Source organism: Nomascus leucogenys, chromosome 6 (assembly GCF_006542625.1).
Source record: "Nomascus leucogenys isolate Asia chromosome 6, Asia_NLE_v1, whole genome shotgun sequence".
Taxonomy (NCBI): Eukaryota; Metazoa; Chordata; class Mammalia; order Primates; family Hylobatidae; genus Nomascus; species Nomascus leucogenys.
In genome coordinates, this window is record NC_044386.1 from 68,964,765 (window position 1) to 68,985,209 (window position 20,445).

The window sequence follows — 20,445 nt, forward strand, 5'->3', positions numbered from 1 at the left end:
ACCCTACCACCACCAATTCCTGGTTAATCTACCCAGTGGTCCTTTCTGGGTATGAGGCACTTTGCTTCATGAAGTATTAGCTGCCAGTAACTGGAGGCTGGCCCTCTCTCTGTGCATCAGAGACCTCCTGAGATCTGAGTACCCTGAGGTTCTCTTGGGGGATGGTGAGGGGCTAGGGTCTAACTCTAACCTCTGCTCTAGCCAGAGAAGACCCCTTTCTGCCACCTCTGTTTCTTTTTGTATAGTTAAGAGTGGTGATGGTGGGGTGGCCTTCAGGGTTCCTAGACAGTAGCCCCTCTTGGAAGCCTCGAATGAGGGTCCTATTACTCTTATGGGTATTTGTTTGAACTTTGAGGTGAAGCACAACACCTGGTATTCTCAGCTAAGAGCAGTCCCTGTGGCTTGTGAACATATATCCTTTAGGTTTTAGCTACAGCTTTGTACAAAGCATTGCATAGACAGGTACAACTAATTTGTATTTGCTATTAAGGACTCTATGACAACAAGAAAATGCATATTGGATACTTTATTTTGCACATTAACAAAACTCTAGGTCACCCTAAATTATTAGAGTATGATGTTTGATATAATTGTGTACTTTTTTTTCCCATTGTGTAGTTTAAAATAAAACATTAAAACAGAAAACAAAGACCCCATAAAAACATATTTGTGGCTCCTTCCCGCTTATTGTGCCTCATAATTTTTTCTTCTTTCCACCCCTCCCTTTTTTCATGTTTGCTTTCTCTTTAGCTTCTCTTTCTTACACAGTTGCTTACTTTTTTTTTTTTTTGTAAGAGATGGGGTATCACTATGTTGCCCAGGCTGGTCTCAAACTCCTGGACTCAAGCTATCTTTCTGCCTTGGCCTCCCAAAGTGCTAGGATTACAGGCATGAGCCACTGTGCCCAGCTAGTTGCTTACTTCTTAAGTGACCTAATGGTGACTTCAGTGCTCAAGGGCACTTCCTAGGCTATTTGGTGGCCCTCAGTAATAAAGAGATTGTATAATCTTGTATACTGATTAGCCAATTTGTCTTCATTATAGTGTCGTCACTTTCATTTGATACTACTACAACTGAAAAAACTAAGCCTACTAACGTATGCTAACAAAATACTACTTTTAATGCGTTAAATTGTAAATCAAGTCTGAATTTCCAAAATTTTTTAAGGAAAATGTTTTTAGAATTGATAATGTTTAGATGGCCAAGATGACACCCATTAGTGGTTCTGACTGTTAAAAAAAATCAAAGAAACAAAACAGACTAGCATTCAGTTTCTGCGGAAGCTTTCTCTTTCTTAACCTTTTTTTCTTCTGCTGTCATTCCAGACACAATTACTAAGCTGCTTACACTACTGGCATGTCCAGATCTGTCTAACTTTCCCTGAATGGATTTCACATTCCTAGGATGTCCATGTAAACTTTTTGACCTGAGAGATGGGAATCCCAAAGTTTGATCTGGCTTCACAGACAGTAAGTTTTCCATCCCATTTCTGTCAGTAATGGTTAGGGACAAGCGAGGGATTCGAGGAATTGCTTCAGCAACATGGTGTTCCTCTTCCATATCTGCAAACTGCTCTTTATGCTCAGCTTGCACTGCAGCTTCCGACATGATGTAAGGAATATCTGTGCTATGAGAGCGCGTGATCTTTTGAACTTGGCATTGCCATTCCGTCGTCCATTGCTGGTCCATGATTGAACTGTACTCTACATCCTGGTTAACCCCACTGACCAGCTTTCTTCCCCGGGAATAGACGAAGCTTCTGGACTTCATTGTTTTACAAGCATTGATCGTTTCATCGGGGAAATAGCGTGTAATTTTGGTTTCTTCCAGGGGATAGGAAATAGTGCCTTCTATTTTTGTCGTTTCCACTGTTAGCTGAGTGTTTTGAACATCTGATTTGTCCTGTCCATGTATCACATCTGTTTTATTTAAACTTGGGGAAATAGTTTCTTCTTTTTTAGAGTCTGTCTGTCTTTCATCATCTTCCTTTGAAATCCCAATATCTGGACCTAATTTTGACTCTTCAGCGTTCTTTAAGTCATCTACTGCAAGGTGACTGCCATCTGGGGTTGCTGATGTGCTTGTGCCCAGTGAAAGGTGAAGGCTGTTCTGACATTCTGGGACTAGGTGCGTTTTTGCGTCCTTCTCTTCCTTTATACGGAAGGAACAGGTTTTTTTCCTGACTCCTGTCCCTGGTGACATGGAGAGAGATGTATCCTCAAACAATAACTCTTCTCCATTAAAATGATATCGATACAAGCTGTAGCCATCAGCGCTATTGATGCTGCTTTGCCGGAGAAGATACGTTGCCTCACATTCCGAAGAAGCCCGGGACCGTGCCTGGATCAGGTCAGACCTGTCGATTCCCACAAGATTTTCAAGAGCATTCACCATTCTGTTAGATAATTCTTCTAGCTGAGCAAGTCGAAGGTCAACAGTCTGCAGGGACGTTTTCATAAAAGTTTCTCTTTCATTGATTTCTTCCAACCTCATTGACATATTTTCAACTCTGGTGAATATAAAGGGATAGATTTATTCAACTGAGATTAAGTGGATATTAAAAATCAAAAGATAATGTCATTGCTATGTGATTTTTCAGAATTTTAATACATATGGAACTGTTTGAGCATATTTACAAGCTTCACAATCCCCTAACATGACTACTCAAATTACCATGAGGAGCCACCAGAAAATAATGGAAATAACAGTTAATGCATATAGTACTTACTGCTCAGTCATTGTTCTAAGAGCATAATGTTCTCACTAACAGGTGCTTACTGAGGTTCAATCCTAGGCTTATTTAATCTTCAGAGCAGTCCTTGGAAGTAGGTCTATTATTATCATCTCCATTTTACAGGTGAGGAAATTAAGTCATGGAGCGTATAAGTAATTTCCCCAAAGGTAGGAAGCAGTGGAGCAGGAATTTGAGCACACGCAGTCTAGCTCCAGCACTCACTCCAGTGCCTGTCTCTTAGCTGGTACATCACACTGCCTGTAGTAATAACGGAAGCTACTAGCACTTAGTTTTTAGAGCTTTGACTATGGCTGTCAGCAGTGAATGGTTTTAACAAAATAAATAATTAAAATCCTTATTAAGGTTCAAGGGATTCAGAAAATAAACTGTTAATAATTAAGTTCAGATTATCAGATAGTTTGCTTAAAGGACAGTAGGTGATTTAATTGTCTGAAGAATACCAATAACTTTAAATTATTCTTTATATTTAATAATTAGTATTGCCTTAAGGTTACACACAGAAAAGAGCATGGGAGATTATAAATGCCTGCTGTTAATTTTTTTTTTTTTTTTTTTTTTTTTTTTTTTTTTTTTTTTTTAGTTCTTAGAAGATCAGGCAACAGCCTATGAAACCATAATGTTGCCTGGCCTAAAATCCACTGGGACAGACTTTGTTTTATATTTTACTACATACAGTATGACTTATTTCAATAGGAATTTAACTCTAAGAGGTGAAGTATGCCCAGGATTGAGGATTGCTTTCTACAAGTTGAATTTGTCCCCAGGATGGAGCTGGGAGTCCTGGCTACTCTGTTCTGGCTGGTTCATCCCTGTGTGATGGCAAACACTTAGGTCTGATTCCATTATTCTTTTATTTTCTCCCAGCTTTCTTAAAAACATAGGGAGACTTGGCTTGCATTGCAGTCTGTATCACCTACGAAGGTCTTTCCTACCTTCTCTGCACATCCTTATACATGTCCTCACTCATTCTGCTGGCTCTTCTCTTATCCATCCATTTCATGGTGGTCAGCCACCGCGCTCTTTTGTCTTCTGAGCAGATTGCCTGCCGCTCTTTGCACCGCTAAGTCAGCTCTGTGCTTGACTGCATCTCCTGAACTCCACCCCACCCTGCTGCTTCTGTGGCTACCTTGCCCCACCTTCTCCCAGAGTTTTTTTTGCTAATGCCACTCTTCTGTTGGCCACATTGACAGCTGTGCTCTGATGTGTCTGTGTTTGTATGTGTGGTTCCTTGGCTTCTATTCTTAACTCTTTTCTTGGGGTGAGAACTATTTATATGTACTGTAGGAAACCACATCATTTGAGCAGGAAGGGTCTGGCTTCCTGGAAGTTTGCCACCAGGGAGGACCAAATTCACCATGTATGAGAAGTTGTGGCTTCCTTTTTTTAAAGTCTCTGTATCACAGGCACTGTAGGTTCTAAGGGTTCTCTCTCCTCTGGCACTTCAGAGACCAACAGAAGAATTTTTCACTATTAACTTTCCATTACTTCTGAGTAAGACTTCGTGTTCTTCATTAAAAATAATGGCTCCTGGCTGCGCGCAGTGGCTCACACCTGTAATCTCAGCACTTTGGGAGGCCAAGGCGGGTGGATCACCTGAGGCCAGGAGTTCAAGATCAGCCTGGCCAATATGGTAAAACCCTGTCTCTACTAAAAACACAAAACTTAGCTGGGCGCAGTGGCACATGCCTGTAATCCCAGCTACTTGGGAGGCTGAGGCACGAGAATTGCTTGCACCCTGGAGGCGGAGGTTGCAATGAGCCGAGATCGCACCACTGCACTCTAGCCTGGATGACAGAGCGAGACTCCATCTCAATAAATAAATAAATAAATAAATAAATGCTCCCTACTCCCTTCAGATCTATTACCCTGATGATTCCTTTTGTATCAAAAAAAACCCCCCACATTGCCCTAGTCAAACTTGAGTTCCTTTACAAACATACAGTAAGAGATATTGCAGCTGTGCAAACTTTTCTAATAAATACACTGGTGAAATGAAGATGAATATCTGTCCTTTCAAATCTTTTATAGTTTTGCCTATTTTCCCCTTTATTACCTAATTCAGATAACAGCGCTCTCAGCCACTCATATATGAAAAACAAACCTCAAAGTCATTGGATTCTTTGGTCTCCCTTATACTAACTCTCTCCCCTCACTTCTCTCCTCTCCCCTCCCCTCTGCATTGAATCAGTTACCAAGCTCCTTTTTTGGTGTCTCAAATCTCCCATCCCTATTGCTGCTCCCTTCATTGAAGCTGTGGAAGAAACAATGCTTAATGATGTGCCCTGGGTTCAGATAAATTGTCAGTTGCTTGTTTGGAGCTTGTGAACAGCTACAACATGGATACAGCAAATTTTAAACAGCTATGCCAAATGAAGGGAAGTTGCATTGAGTTTTATAGTACGTATGAAAGAAGAAAGATAAAAATGAGTTTAAGTTCACTTACATCTGAAATGATTAACATAAAGGACAAATAAATGAGGATCTATCTCCTTTGTTAACCATGGTTGGTGACTTCCCATAATTATTTAAAACATGTTTCACAAACCTTGACACCCACACAAAGAGTGGTTTCCATTTCAGACAGAAAAAGGCTATCTAGGAATCAGTTTGACAAAAGCCCCACATCTATTTACACATTGAATGGCAGAAAAACACAAGAGAATCCATCATTCATGATAGAGCTCATAGTGAGATATGATTAATCAGCAAAGAAGTTATTTGTGTAGCTTTCTAAGTCTTAATCCAGCTTTCCTTTCAGCACAGAGTGAAAAATATTTTTCAGCACATCACAGAATACAAAAGCATTCCAGATCCAAGTAATTCACTTGGCTTTACCTTTGATTAAAGTTGATACTCTCTTAAAGATTTATTTCTTTTCTTTTCTTTTTTTTTTTTTTTGAGGTGGAGTCTCGCTCTGTTGCCCAGACTAGAGTACAGTGGCGCAATTTCTGCTCACTGCAACCTCTGTCTCCCAGGTTCAAGCGATTCTCCTGTCTCAGCCTCCCAAGTAGCTGAGACTACAGGTGCCCACCACCATGCCTGGCTAATTTTTGTATTTTTAATAGAGACGGGGTTTTGCCATGTTGGCCAGGCTGGCCTTGAACTCCTGACCTCAGGTGATCAACATGCCTCAGCCTCCCAAAGTGCTGGGATTACAGGCATGAGCCACCAAGCCTGGCAAAGATATAGTTCTAATATGGATGTGCCACAGTACCTGTTGAAGGACATTTGGGTTGTTTCCATTCTTTGGCAAGTATGAAAAGAGCTGCTATAAACATTCATGTACAGGTTTTGTGTGAACATGTTTTCATTTCTGTAGGATAAATACCTAGGAATTAAATACCTGAGATTGCTGATTCATAGGGTAAATGTATGTTTAACTTTATAAGCAACTGCCCAACCATTTTTCAGAATGGCTGTACAATTTTTTATTCCTACCAGCAGCGTATGCAAATTCCAGTTGCTCAGCATCCTTCTTGGCTATTGTTATTTTTAATTTTTTTTATTTTTAGCTCTTGTATTCGGTGTGTAGATATATCTCATTCAGTTTTAATTTTCATTTCACTGATAGCTAATGATGTTGAGCATCTTTTTATGTACATATTTAACAACCTTATGTCCTCTCTAGTGTGTCTAGTCTAATCCTTAGCTCATTTTTTTTATTGGTCAATTTTTTCCATATTATGGGTTTTTATGGGTTTTAGAGTTCCTTAGATATTTTGTATAAAAGTCTTTTGTCAGATATATGATTGACATGATTATGCTTTTGGTGTTGCATTGAAGAATCCTTTGTCTATTCCCAAGTTGTGAAGATTTTCTCTTATGTTTTCTTCCAAACATTTTATAGTTTCGTTTTATGTTTAGATCTATGATCCATTTTTAGTTAATCTTTGTATGTGTTGAGATCATTTTTTGCATAAGACTGTCCAACTGTCCTAACATTGTTAGTTGAAAAGATGATCCATTCGTCGTCGAATTAGTTTTGCACCTTTGGGGAAAGAAATCAATTGTCTCTATTTGGGTAGATCTACTCCTGGACTCTTTATTCTGTTCCATTTATGTGTGTGTTGGACCCTTCACCAAGACCACAGTGTCTTCATTACTATAGCTTCACAGTAAGCCTTAAAACTGGATAGTGTGATTCCTCTAATGTGATTCTTCTTTTTCAAAATTGTTTTACATAGTCTAGTTCCTTGGCCTTTCCATTTAATTTTCAAAATAAGTTGACATAGGTGGGCACAGTGGCTCATGCCTATAATCCTAGTGTTTCGGGAGACTGAGGTAGGAGGATTGCTTGAGCTCAGGAGTTTGAGACCAGCCTGGGAAACATAGGGAGACCTCGTCTATAACAACAGCAACAACAACAACAGTTGACCTATATCTACAAAATATCCTGCTGGGATTTTGATTGGTATTGTGTTAAATCTATACATAAATTTGGGGAGAATTGACATCTGTGCCACACTGAGTCTTCCGATACATGAATATGGTATATCTTCCCATTTATTTAAGTGATCTTTGATTTCTTTCATCAACACTTTGTAGTTTTCTGCATATAAATCCCATACATATTTTACGAGATTTATACCTAAGTATTTCATTTTTGTTGGAGCTCTGTGAGAATGGTATTATTTTAAAAATTCCAATGTTCAATTACACACTGATGGTATATAGAAATAAGATTAATTTTTGTTGACTTTGTACTCTGTATCCTTGTTAAATTCACTTATTAATTCTAGGACTTTTCATTTGTTTCATTTTGTTTTTTAAAGATTTTATGTGATTTTCTACATAATCATCTATAAATAGGAATGGTTTTATGTATTTATGTATTTCTTTCCAAGACATAAGACTTTTTTTCCTTGCCTTATTGCATTGCCTAAGGCTTCCAGTACATTGTTGAAGTAGTGAGAGTGGCCATCCTTCTTGTTCCCAGTTTTAGGGAGAAAGCATTCTGTCTTTCACCATGTTAGCTATAGATTTTATGTAAATGCCATTTGTCAGATTAAGGAGGTTCTCTTCTGTTCCTAGTTTGCTGAGAGGCTTTTAGAAAATGTATTTTTATCATCATGGATGTTGAATTTCATCAAATGCTTTTTCTGCACCAATTGCTAGAAACATATAGGGTTTTTTTTCTTTAAATCATTAATATGGTGGATTACATTGATTGTTTTCAAATATTGACCTAGCCTTTTATTCCAGGGATAAACTACCTGATCGTGGATAGACTCAATTTGCTAGTATTTTGTTGTGAATTTTTATGTCTACGTTCATGAGAAATACTGGTCTGTAGTTTTCTTTTTTCAATTGTCTTTGTCTGGTTTTGGTATCATGGTGATGATGGCCTCAGGAAATGAGGTGGGAAGTGACTACAGCATTTACTATAGATTGTACAGTGGTTGTTTTAGGGATTACAAATAGATAGCAACATTTCACAGTATACTTAGTATCAGTATTTCACCACTTCAGTTTGAATGTAGGAACATTACTACCATACAGGTCCCTTTCCCATAGCCCTTTGTGCTGCAGTTGTTATATATTGTATCCAGATATATTGAAAATGCCATCAGATAGTATGGCAATTTTTGCTTTTGACTGTCAAATATACTTTAAAGAACTCAGAAAGAGAAGATTCATCTTTATGTTTATCATCATATTTATTATTTCTGATGCTCTTCTTTCATTTTTGATGTTCCAAGTTCAATTCTGGTATCATTTCCTTCTGTCTGAAGAATTTCCTGTAGTTATTCTTTTAGAATTGGTCTGCTAGCAATGAATTCTTTGTCGGATTTTTTTTTCACTTTCATTTTTGAAGAATATTTTTGTTGAGTATGTAATTCTGGGTTGATTATTCTTTTCTTTCAGCACTTTAAAAACATAATGCAGGCCATGGTGACCTGTGCCTATAATCCCAGCTACTCGGGAGGTTGTGGTGGGAGGGTTGCTTGAGCCCAGGTATTTGAGTTTAGTCTGGGCAACGTAGGAGACCTCGGCTCAAAAAATAAATAAAATTTAAAATGAAGAACATAGTGCTACTTCCTTCTGACCTCCAAGGTTTCTGATGAGAAATCTGCCATCATTCAGATCACTGTTCTCCAGTAAGTAATGTGTCATTTTTCTCTGGTCAATTTTTTTCTTTGCTGTCAATTTTTTCCCCTCTGTCTTTAGTTTGTGGCCCTTCATTTGATATGGATTCATTTGAGTTAGTCCTGTTTAGCATTCTCTACCTTTATTTAATCTGTGGGTTTATGTCTTTCATCAAACTTGGGAGGTTTTCAGTGATTTCCTCAAGTAGCTTTTCTGCATCATGCTCTTTCTCTTCTTCTGGGACTCTTATAATACAAATGTTATACCTTTTGTTATTGCCCCACACTTCTCTGAGGCTTTGGGCTTTTTCTTTAGCACGTTTACTCTCTTGTTCAAATTGAGTAATTTTCTGTTGAAATATCTTCAAGTTTACTCTCTCCTCTGTAATCCCTGTTTTGCTATTGAGCCTATCCAATGAATTTTTCATTTCACTTACTGTATTTTTTGGTAAAAATTTCTTTGGGTTTTCTTAATATCTTCTATTCTTTCTCTGAGACTTTCTAGTTTTCTATTAGTTTCCAGAGCCTTTGCAATTTTGTTAAAGCATTTTCATAATAGCTGCTTTAAAGGCTTTGTCAAATAATTTCAACATCTGTGTTATCTTGACATTGACATTTACTGATTGTCTTTTGTTCCCAGGTAAGTTGAGATTTTCTAGATTCTTCATACTCCAAATGATTTTGGATTGTAGTAGCCTGACATTTTGAATATTATACCACATGACTCTGAATCTTGTTTAATTTTCATGGAGAATGTTGATTTGTTTTGTTTTAGCAGGTGATCAACCTGGTTAGTTTCAGGCCGCAAGTTCCAACATGCTTTCTGTGGACTGTGATTCCAGTGCCAGTTCAGTTTTCAAAGTCTTTGCAGTGCTATTGAGATCTGACCTATATGCGTGTGGCCCAGTAGTCAGTCTCGGACCTTGGTAGCATTCTGGTCATTACTTCAGTTCTTATTGTTTTTGAGATCTTTCTTCTTTTTACATGTGGGTCTTTACAGTTATAAATATCCTTCTGAATACTGCTTTTACTGTATCCCATAAGTTTTGGTATGTTGTATTTTCATTTTGTTCACCTTGAAGTATTTTCTAATTTCTCTTGTGATTTCTTCTTTGATCTATTGATTATTTAAGAGTGTGTTGTTTATTTGTCACATATTTGTAAATTTTCCAAATTTTCATTTGTTATTAATTTATCATTTTATTTTGTTGTGGCCTGAGAATACACGTTGTTTAAACTTAATCTTTTTAAAACTTATTGAGACTTGTTTTATGGCCTAACAGATGATGTATCTTGGAAAATGTTCCATATGCTTATAAAATGAATATATATTTTGCTGTTGTTGAGTGTTCTGTTGATGTCTGTTACCTTGAGTTGGCATATAGTATTGGCCAAGGCTTCTATTTTCTTAATGAACTTCTGTCTAGTTCTAGTATTAGTGAAAGTGGAATATTAGAGCCTACAACTATTATTTGAGAACTATCTGCTTCTCCCTTCAATTTGGTCAGTTTTTGCTTCATATCTTATGAGGCTCTGCTATTGGGTGCATATATGTTTATAATTGTTATATCTTTTTGATATAGTTACCTTTTAATCATTATATCATGTCTATCATGTCCTTCTTTGTCTCTAGTAACAATATTTGTCTTAGAGTCTATTTTACCTGATAGGTGTAGCCACTCCAACTATTTTTTGATTACTGTTTGCATGAAATATCTTTTTCCATCCTTTTACTTTAAAACTTTAAAAATCTTTGAATCTGAAGTGAGTCTCTGTAGACATCATGTAATTACACCATATTTTAAATATTCATTGTGCTAGCCTCTGTCTTAGAGAGCTTTATCTATTTACATTTAATATAATTACTGGTAAGGAAGAACTTACCTCTGCCATACTGCTATTTATTTTCTATATGTTATGTCTTTTTTTTGTCCCTCAACTCCATCATTACTGCTTTCTTCTGTGTTAAGTAGGTCTTTTCTAATGTATCATTTTAATTCACTTAATATTTCTTTTCTTTTTTGAGATATGGGGCCCTGCTATGTTTCCTAGGCTGGCCTTGAACTCCTGGGCTGAAGTGATCTTCCTTCCTTAACCTCTTGAGTGGCTGGGACTACAGGCATGCACTACCACACCTGGCTCTTGTTCTTTCTTTTATCATATATTTTTGAGTTATTTTCTTAGTGTTTGCCCTGGGGATTATCACTAATATCTTAATTTATAACAGTCTACTTTAATTTAATGCCAACTACTTTTTGTTTTTTTGAGATGGAGTGTCACTCTGTTGCCCAGGCTGAAGAGCAGTGGCAAGATCTTGGCTCACTGCAACCTCTGCCTCCTAGGTTCAAGTGATTCTCGTGCCTCAGCCTCCTGAGTAGCTGGGATTACATGCATGTGCCACCACACAGGCTAATTTTTGTATTTTCAGTAGAGATGGGGTTTCACTATGCTGGCCAGGCTGGTCTCAAACTCTCGACCTCAGGTGATCCACCTGCCTTCGCCTCCCAAAGTGCTGGGATTAGAGGTGTGAGCCCTTGCATCTGGCCTAACACCAATTATTTTCAATAATATACACAAACTTTACTCATATAAAGCTCCATCCTCCCCCCATGTTATTCTGTTATTATCACAAATTACAACTTTGTACATTGTGTACCCATCAACATAGATTTGTAATGATTGCTTTATGTGGTTGTCTTGTAAATCATGTAGAAAATAAAAAGTAGTTACAAACAAAAAATACATTTATAATGCCTTTTATATTTACCTACGTAGTTACATTTACTGGTCCTCTTTATTTCTTCATGTGGATTTTAGGTGATTGTCTTATGTCTTTTCATTTCTGCCTGAAAAACTATCTTTAGTATCCCTTGTAGTAGGTTTGCCAGTAATGAATTCTCTCAGTTCTTGGTTATCTGGGAATATCTTAATTTATCCTTCATTTTTAAAGGATAGTTTTGCTGCATATATAATTTTTAGTGGACACTGTTTTTCTTTCAGCACATTGACTATGTCATCCCAAGGTCTTCTGGTCTTCCTGGCTTTGATGAGAGGTCAGCCTTTTTATCTAATTGAGCATCGTTTGCATGTGATGAGTTGCTTCTCTCTTGCTGCTTTCAAGATTCTTTTCCTTTGGCTTTTAACAGTTTGACTATAATGTTAATTAGTATGGATCTCCTTGAGTTTATCCTACTTGGAGTTCATTGAGCTTCTTGGATATGTAGATTTATATCTTTCATTAAATTTGTAAAATTTTGGCCATTATTTCTTTAAATATTGTTTCTGCCACTTTCCCTTCTCTCCTTCTATAACTCTCGTAATGCCTATGTTGTTCTGCTGGATGGTGTTCTACAGGTTTCAGACTGTTCAATTTCTCTTCATTTCTTCCCCCTGTTCCTTAGACTGGGTAATTTTAAATGATTTATCTTCCAGTTTGCTGATTCTTTAATCTGCCTGCTCAAATGTGCTATTGGGTCTCAAGAGTGAATTTTTCATTTCAGTTATTGTACTTTACAATGTCAGAATTTCCTTTCCTTCCTTCCTTCCTTCCTTCCTTCCTTCCTTCCTTCCTTCCTTCCTTTCTTTCTTTTTTTTTTTTTTGACACTGTCTTGCTCTATTGTCCAGGCTGGAATGCAGTGGCAAGATCACAGCTCACTGCAGCCTTGAATTCCTGGGCTCAAGCAATCCTCCCACCTCAGCCTCCCAAGTAGCTAGGACTACTGGCACCACCATGCTCTGCCAGTTGCCATGATATGCACCACCATGCCTGTCCAGTTTTAAAAATGATTTTATGTAGATGGTGTCTTGCTATGTTGCCCAGGCTGGTCTTGAACTCCTGGCTTCAAGCAATCCTCCCTCCTTGGTCTCCCAAAGCTCTGGGATTACAGGAATGAGTCACTGTGCCTGACCTACTTTTTAAAAAAAAAAATATAATTTCTACCTCTTTTTTTTTGAGACCTCATCTACTACTTGATATAATTTCCACCTCTTTATGATAGTCTCTTATTTGGTGAAAAATCCTTCTCATACTTTCGTTTAGTTCTTTAGAGATGATTTCCTTTAGGTCTTTAAATCTATTTAAAATAGCTAAAATAGTTGAGTTAAACTCTTCGTTAAAACATCTAATATCCAGCATTCCTAAGGGATGGTTTCTAAGATTGTCGTTTTTCCTGTGTGTGGACCATAGTTTCTTATTTCTTTGCATGTTTTATCATTTTTATTTAAAAGTGGACATGTTGAGTATTATAATGTGGCAATTCTAGAAATCAGATTCTCTCCCCTCTCAGGCTTGTTGTTATTGCTTCTTAGCGTAGTTGTTGTTTGTTTAGTGATTTTTCTGACATAATTTTGTAAAGTCTATATTCTTTATGTTGTGTGGCCACTAAAGTTTGTATTTTATTAGCTTAGTGGTCAGTTAATACTTAAAGATCTCCTTAAATGTGTGGAACAAAAACAACAAAATCTTCTAGTCTTTTCTGAGAAGCTGTATGTGTATATAGGGGCACATCTTCAACACTCAGGCAGTTTACATCTTTGCCTTAGCCTTCACTTCCTGCTTGCACAGAGCCTCAAGATCAGGTCAGCCAGAAATGAGCTTATAGCCTTCTCAGGTCTTTCTGAGTATACACACAACCCTATGCATGCACATAGCTTTCTAAATTCCCAGGAATGTGTTAGAGCTTTTCAAAGCTCTTACGGATATCAGTTTTTCTCCCTAGTTTTTTGGCTAGTCTATTGTTTGCCCAGTTGTCATCCGTCACCTCAGGGAGCAAGCACTAAACCTTTTGCCTGTAAATGTTTTTGACAACCCTTCCTCCACCCCTTCTAACTAGAAGCTTTAGTACTGGGCCTGTTCCAACTCAGGTGAAATAAAGACGAACCTTTCAGCCAGACTTTTAAGGAGCTGCCCTGTAATTACAAAACAAGTAATTATAATTCTTTGCATATGAGATTATTTCTGCTCCTACTGGTACTAGGAATGCAGGTTGTTGTTTTCAAGGTGACTACTAAACCGGAGAGCAGAGGATAGGACAGGGCTAAGTTAAAATGTCACAAAGCTCACTTTTCTTATCAAGATCCAGCCATTTTGTTTAAATAAGAATGCCCTAGGTTGCTTAATAAGCCATTGCTTAATTTCCAGAGTGCCACAAAATATAGACTCTGACAGTTTTTGCCAACTTTGTTGTTGCTTTTATGGTGGGGCAGAATTCCAGAGTTCCTTACTCTATCTGCTTTTGTTCATGTCACCCCATTCAATGCCTTTGGTATGTGAATAAGGAGCAGACTCCTCCACCCCTGACAGACACAGTCTGCAGGTGAGCTCTGGAGTTCATAACTTTATGGCATTACTTTTCCAAGTTCCCCCCTCTCACTATCTCCCTGATATCTCCAGTTCCTCAGAGCTCCCATTTGCTATCCTCCAGCCAAAAAGCTGGGGCTCAAATCAATCCTCTGTGCCCTGCACTTCCACGATTGCACTTACTGCCAGGGCCAAGTGACAGGAGGACACAGAGAGCAAAGAGCAACGATTGACTTCACCCTCTTGAATTTTGATGCAGTGGTTAGGGCCTTCACCAGACCACTGGATTTCCTGCACCTGACTTGAGGCAGGGGGTGGAGGTGGGGCTATGGGACAATAGAAAGAGGAAAAAGGTACTCTTGGAATAAATAGATGAGATTATAAGCAGATGACATGAGGTCAAAGAATAATTTCATTTAATATTAAAAGATATATAACCTTGGCTGGGCATGGTGGCTCACGCCTGTAATCCCAGCACTTTGGGAGGCAGAGGCAGGTGGGTCACCTGAGGTCAAGAGTTCCAGACCAGTCTGAACAACATGGAAAAACCCCATCTCTACTAAAAAATAAAAATTAAAAATTAGCTGGGCATGGTGGCATGCGCCTGTAATCCCAGCCACTTGGGGGCTGAGGCAGGAGAATTGCTTGAACCCAGGAGGCGGAGGTTGCAGTGAGCTGAGATCGTGCCATTGCACTCCAGCCTGGGTGACAGTGCAAGACTCCGTCTTAAAAAAAAAAAAAAAGAAAGAAAAGAAAAAGAAAAAGAAAAAAGATATATGACCTCATTTTGTACCCCAAGCTGATAAAGCAAAAAATGTTAGTTATAAGGAACAGCCTCTTTGCCTCCAATGTCTTCTCACTCCAATCCAAAAAGATAACACAGAAACACAACCACGTCAATCTTTACTTTAAAACAGTAGCAGCTTCCCATCATACTTAAGATAAAAACACAATTTCATTGCAGTGTTGAATGCAATGAACACACCAGAGAGTGTATTAAAGGAAAACCTTATAATCTCCATTGGCAATTCTATGATATGGACATTGACACTTTCTCATACTATGTAAAGTGCTATGAAAATGTAGCTTTAACTCTTTCCTTCCATGCATGGCAGCCCTTAATCTTAACATCCTATGGAGCTATAGAGATTTCTGTTCCTCATATACATTCAAAGCTCTTGAGAATCTGCCCTCATCTTCCCATCCTATCTCATCTTGTTCTTCATCCCCACATTTCCTCAAGGACCCTTTGCAAACATGCCGTCATCATCAAAATTAAAAAATAAAATAATCTTAGAACTTGAGAACCCCAAATGCCAAGGCATTTGATGACCCCAGCTGTGAGAAAACCTGTCGTAGAGCTTTCAGCTACCTCTGATGTTTGTGGAAGAACTAGGTGAATGAAAGCTGTCTTTGATGTCAGGGACCTCAGCCATTGCATGTAAACATATGTTACTATCCTGGTTTTAGGCATGATTTAATTAGATTATCATGGCTGTGTTATTTATTATGGGGTTTGCAAAATTTTTCAAAATAATATTCATTTTACAAAATATGCCAATACCCTCAAATATTTCAAATCACATAGTGAAATAACTTATAACTATGTTTTTAGTATAACAAGTATTCAGCATTAATAAATGATTTCTTTGAATAGTGGCACTTTTGTGATGCAAAGTGTGCTTTCTTACACACGGTGACACTGATTTCTGATCAGGTCGATTATCTTCCTTTCCCTCCAATTGAAGTTTGTGGCTTCTGTAACTATTTCTGGGTTTGGATTTACTTGTAGATGCTGTAAGTAGCTCCACTAGGTTTTTATTTTTCACATTATGGTAGCACTGACTTCACAGAAAAAATTCCACTTACGAATAGTTTTGAAAAGGGCATTAATGAGGCCATTTTTCTAACCACCAAATACATGATTTCTTAACTGGCAGGCCTAAGAGCAATTCCTGAGGGCCACCCTCCATCCTTTTGTACCAAAGGAAACTATAAACGAATGAAATCTATAAACTGTCTGGGCCCCAATTAATCATTCTCCTGACTTTGAATAGAAATTTAAGCTGCATTCGATTTATTACAATATTTGCTTTGTCCTTAACTGCATCATGTGTACTGCTACTAAAGTCACAAGGAGCCCAGAACCGCATTGCTTAATCAGTCTTGATTAATAGTAGCTGTGTCTCTCCATGCCCATATTTATCTTTTGACTCACAGATTAAATCTTCAGGCTTTTCTGTTAAAAGGATACACCTGAATGCCCTAATCAGCCTCAAAACCTGGCGTACACACACACACACACACACACACACACACACACACAAAACTTGTTTTTTAAGTTAAGAAAGTCAGCTGGTCACGGTGGTTCACGCCTGTAATCCTAGCACTTTAGGAGGCCGAGGCGGGCAGATCACCTGAGGTCAGGAGTTCGAGACCAGCCTGACCAACATGGTGCAACCCCCGTCTCTACTAAAACTACAAAAATTAGTTGGACATGGTGGCATGCGTCTGTAGTCCCAGCTACTCGGGAGGCTGAGGCAGGACAAAGGTTGCTTGAACCCGGGAGGCAGAGGTTGCAGTGAGCTGAGATCACGCCACTGCACTCCAGCCTGGGCGACAGAGCAAGGCTGTGTCTCAAAATAAATAAATAAATAAAAGTAAAAGATTGTACCAGATTAACAACTGACATTACATATCATGACTCTTTTTGTTTAATTTGGTTTTGAGAAAAAACAAAAGCTGTTTCTGATTAACATGTGGCCAGTGTCAGCATTCCCTTTGAGATGTGCCCATCATCCACATTTGCATTCGGGATGAAGCTACTCCACCAGCCTTTCTTTATTGTACTTCTGTCTCTGGGGAGTGATTTGTCAAACATTAACAACAGTTGCAGCATGATAGCAACTAAATTAAAAGAATTAAATGAAACTGTGTGCTCTGTGAACTGTAAATGCTACACAAGTGTCAGAGGACATGGCTGTTGAATATCATTGCAAATCTTCTCTATATCGGGGTATATCTATTATTAAGGATATTTGATTTTGAACATGATGCCACTAAGCCTGAAGGTGGTTAAATGAAAACATACTTTTTGTTAAGGAGTTGTACATAATGTGTTCTGTTTCATTCAAATAATAGGTATGACAATATATGAATTTGTGGAACTTCTGCATTAACTTCCAAGAGAATACCTATGTATGGCATAACTTTACTGGACTTTGCATAGACTCTTGTCTATTAAACGTAAGGTCCAAACTCATGTCCTTGTGGTAAGAGTCCGTGTGTGTCTTTCCTAGGAAAGACTGAAACATCTGGAGTTCTGTAGTAAGCCAGTTGTTAAAAGCTGTTTTATTTAATTTTATTTATTTATTATTTTATTTTACTTTTGAGATAGAGTTTCGCTCTGTCACCCGGGCTGGAGTGCAGTGGCACAATCTCAGCTCACTGCAACCTCTGCCTCCTGAGTTCAAGCAACTCTCCTGCCTCAGCCTCCCAAGTAGCTGGGATTACAGGCATGTGCCACCACGCCTGGCTATTTTTGTATTTTTAGTAGAGATGGGGTTTCACCATGTTGGTCAGGCTGGTCTCGAACTCCTGACCTCAGGTGATCTGCCCACCTCAGCCTCCCAAAGTGCTGGGATTACAGGCGTGAGCCACCACACTTGGCCTTTTAAATCTTAAATTTATTTTATTTTTCATTTTATTTTTGAGACGGACTCTCACTTCTGTTGCCCAGGCTGGAGTGCAATGGCACAATCTCGGCTCACTGCAACCTATGCCTCCTGGGTTCAAACAATTCTCCTGCCTCAGCCTCCCAAGTAGCTGGGATTACAGGCATGCACCACCATGCCCAGCTAATTTTTTGTATTTAGTAGAGATGGGGTTTCACCATTTTGGTCAGGCTGCTCTCTAACTCCTGACCTCAGGTGATCCACCTGCCTCAGCACCCAAAGTGCTGGATTACAGGGATGAACCACCGCACCTGGCCTTTTTAAATTTTTGAGACAGTCTCACTCTGTTGCCCAGGCTGGAGTGCAGGGGTGCAATCTTGGCTCACTGCAAACTCCGCCTCTCTGGTTCAAGTGATTCTCGTGCCTCAGTAGCTGGGATTACTGGCATGGGCCACTACACCCGGCTAATTTTTGTAATTTTAGTAGAGACGGAGTTTTGCCATCTTGGCCAAGCTGGTCTCGAACTCCTGGCCCCAAGCAATCAGCCCACCTTGGCCTCCCAAAGTGCTGAGATTACAGGCGTGAGCCACTGTGCCCAGCCTAAAACTTGTTTTATATGCAGTTATCTTTTCATGGGAAACAATCACCCTTCACCTGCAAGGAATCTCATAAATTATATGGGAACATTTCCTTAATGATAGAGTTAAATGTTAACATAAAGACATGATGTTAGTGGAGCTAGGTCTAGTTCATACTTGAAGAAACCCCTGTTTCAAGATCCCATGGTATTCTATACTTGAGTTCTAAAACTATTCCTACCCTATAATTTAATTCCAGAACTACTGATCATAAAGTTGTCTTATCCACTCTAAATTTTACATCCAGCTATTTTAATTTCCATCCACTTCTTCATATAGGGCTGCCTTTTACATGTAGTAGTTATAGGAAGAACACCAGGATAGAACCTTGTTGTGCTTACTTACAGAGTTTTTATGTGTGAAAGACTAAATGAAGACTAATCATAAAAGAACAAGACTCACGTCTTTTTTTTTTTTTTTTTTTTTTTGAGAGGGAGTCTCTGTCACCCAGGCTGGAGTGAAATCAATGATGCTATCTCGGCTCACTGCAACCTTCGCCTCTCGGGTTCAAGCAGTTCTCCTGCCTCAGCCTCCCAAATGGCTGGGATTACAGATGCTCACCACCACTCCCAGCTAATTTTTGTATTTTTAGTAGAGACAGGATTTCACCATGTTGGTCAGGTTGGTCTTGAACTCCTGACCTCAAGTGATCCGCCCACCTCGGCCTCCCAAAGTGCTGGGATTACAGGCTTTCACCACGATGCCTGGCTAATTTTTGTATTTTTAGTAGAAACGGGGTTTCACCATGTTGACCAGGTTGGTCTTGAACTCCTGACCTCAAGTGTTCCGCCCACCTTGGCCTCCCAAAGTGCTGGGATTACAGGCTTTTGCCAGCACGCCTGGCTAATTTTTGCATTTTTAGTAGAAACGGGGTTGCACCATGTTGACCAGGTTGGTCTTGAACTCCTGACCTCAAGTGATCCGCCCACCTTGGCCTCCCAAAGTGCTAGGATTTCAGGCATGAGCCACTGCTCCCGGCCAAGACTCATGTCTTTCTTCTGGCTTTTTCATTCTTTGTAATAAACAGTATACTGAATAGTTACTAAAAGAATATTAAGCTTTCTGGGATTCTAGCTCTATGCTGCCTCATTTAAATATACCCCAGACTTCCTGGGTTTATAGAATTCAAGTCGTCTAATCATTAGCCTTTTCTGGTTATGTTCTGTTTTCTATTCAGGCCAGATTCTGTGGTTGGCCACGAAGTGAAGCCCTCATTAACAACCTACGTTCTTTCTCCCCTACTTGCAACATGTTAGTGCCAATCCCTAACCCCCCACCTATTGCTACCAGGACTCCAGGGCTAAGCAAGGATATTTGGTGCCTGGAGGCAATGTCATATGTTTATGCTGCCATTTGCAAACACTAGCATCTTTGAGGTCTCTCCACAGACTGGTTCTTGGGTTCATGGCCTCCTTCAGCATCCATGCCCTATGTACAGTTGTCTTCTGTATCCCTGCCTTTCGGCTGTACGGTGTCACCAATGAAGGTCATGGGAACCACACTGACCTGGCCCAGTACAAAGCCATGTTATCTAATTTAACTTGCATCTTCATTGTTCCTGCCAAGCAATCCTGGTTATCTCCCTTCCTGCCATATTTCCCCTAAAAGTGAACTCACTTGACTTGAATCCTTCCTACTGGCTTTAAGTCAGTGATGTTGATTGTCGGGGAGGTACACTTTGCCCATGCCCCGTTTTTCTTTCTATGTGTGTGGACTTCTCATTAGTAATGCTCTGACCTCATTCCAGGTCTTTATTTATTTTGGAGGAGGACTGCTCATTTGGTTGGAGATTGGGGACCAGGACACTGCATGCTTGTCTCTCTGTCTTGGTCTTCTGGTAGGCTTAGCACGCAGGCTAACTCTGCCTGTAGGAAGCGAGGCCTGCGGTGGCTGGTTGCTGCCTCTGGCTAAGTGGGTATTCCTAATTCTGGGTGAGTAGTAGGCAAGAATGAAGCCACACCCTCCAGTACAATTTTATTACTAATAAAACTG

The 20,445-nt window shown here is 39.2% G+C and overlaps 1 protein-coding gene across 3 annotated transcripts in view; it reads right to left on the reverse strand.

Moving 5' to 3' along the window:
* Positions 1-507: 507 nt before the first annotated feature.
* Positions 508-20,445, reverse strand: part of TRPM1 (transient receptor potential cation channel subfamily M member 1) — a 159,051-nt gene continuing 139,113 nt past the window's right edge. Inside the window, exon 27 of one of the 3 annotated variants that reach the window (XM_003280312.2) lies at positions 508-2,509. In XM_003280312.2, the coding sequence (XP_003280360.1) occupies positions 1,261-2,509 (1,249 nt within the window). In that variant the 3' untranslated portion in view covers positions 508-1,260. The remainder of the gene's footprint in view (positions 2,510-20,445) is intronic. The other 2 variants (XM_003280314.3, XM_003280313.3) reach the window with 2 other exon arrangements.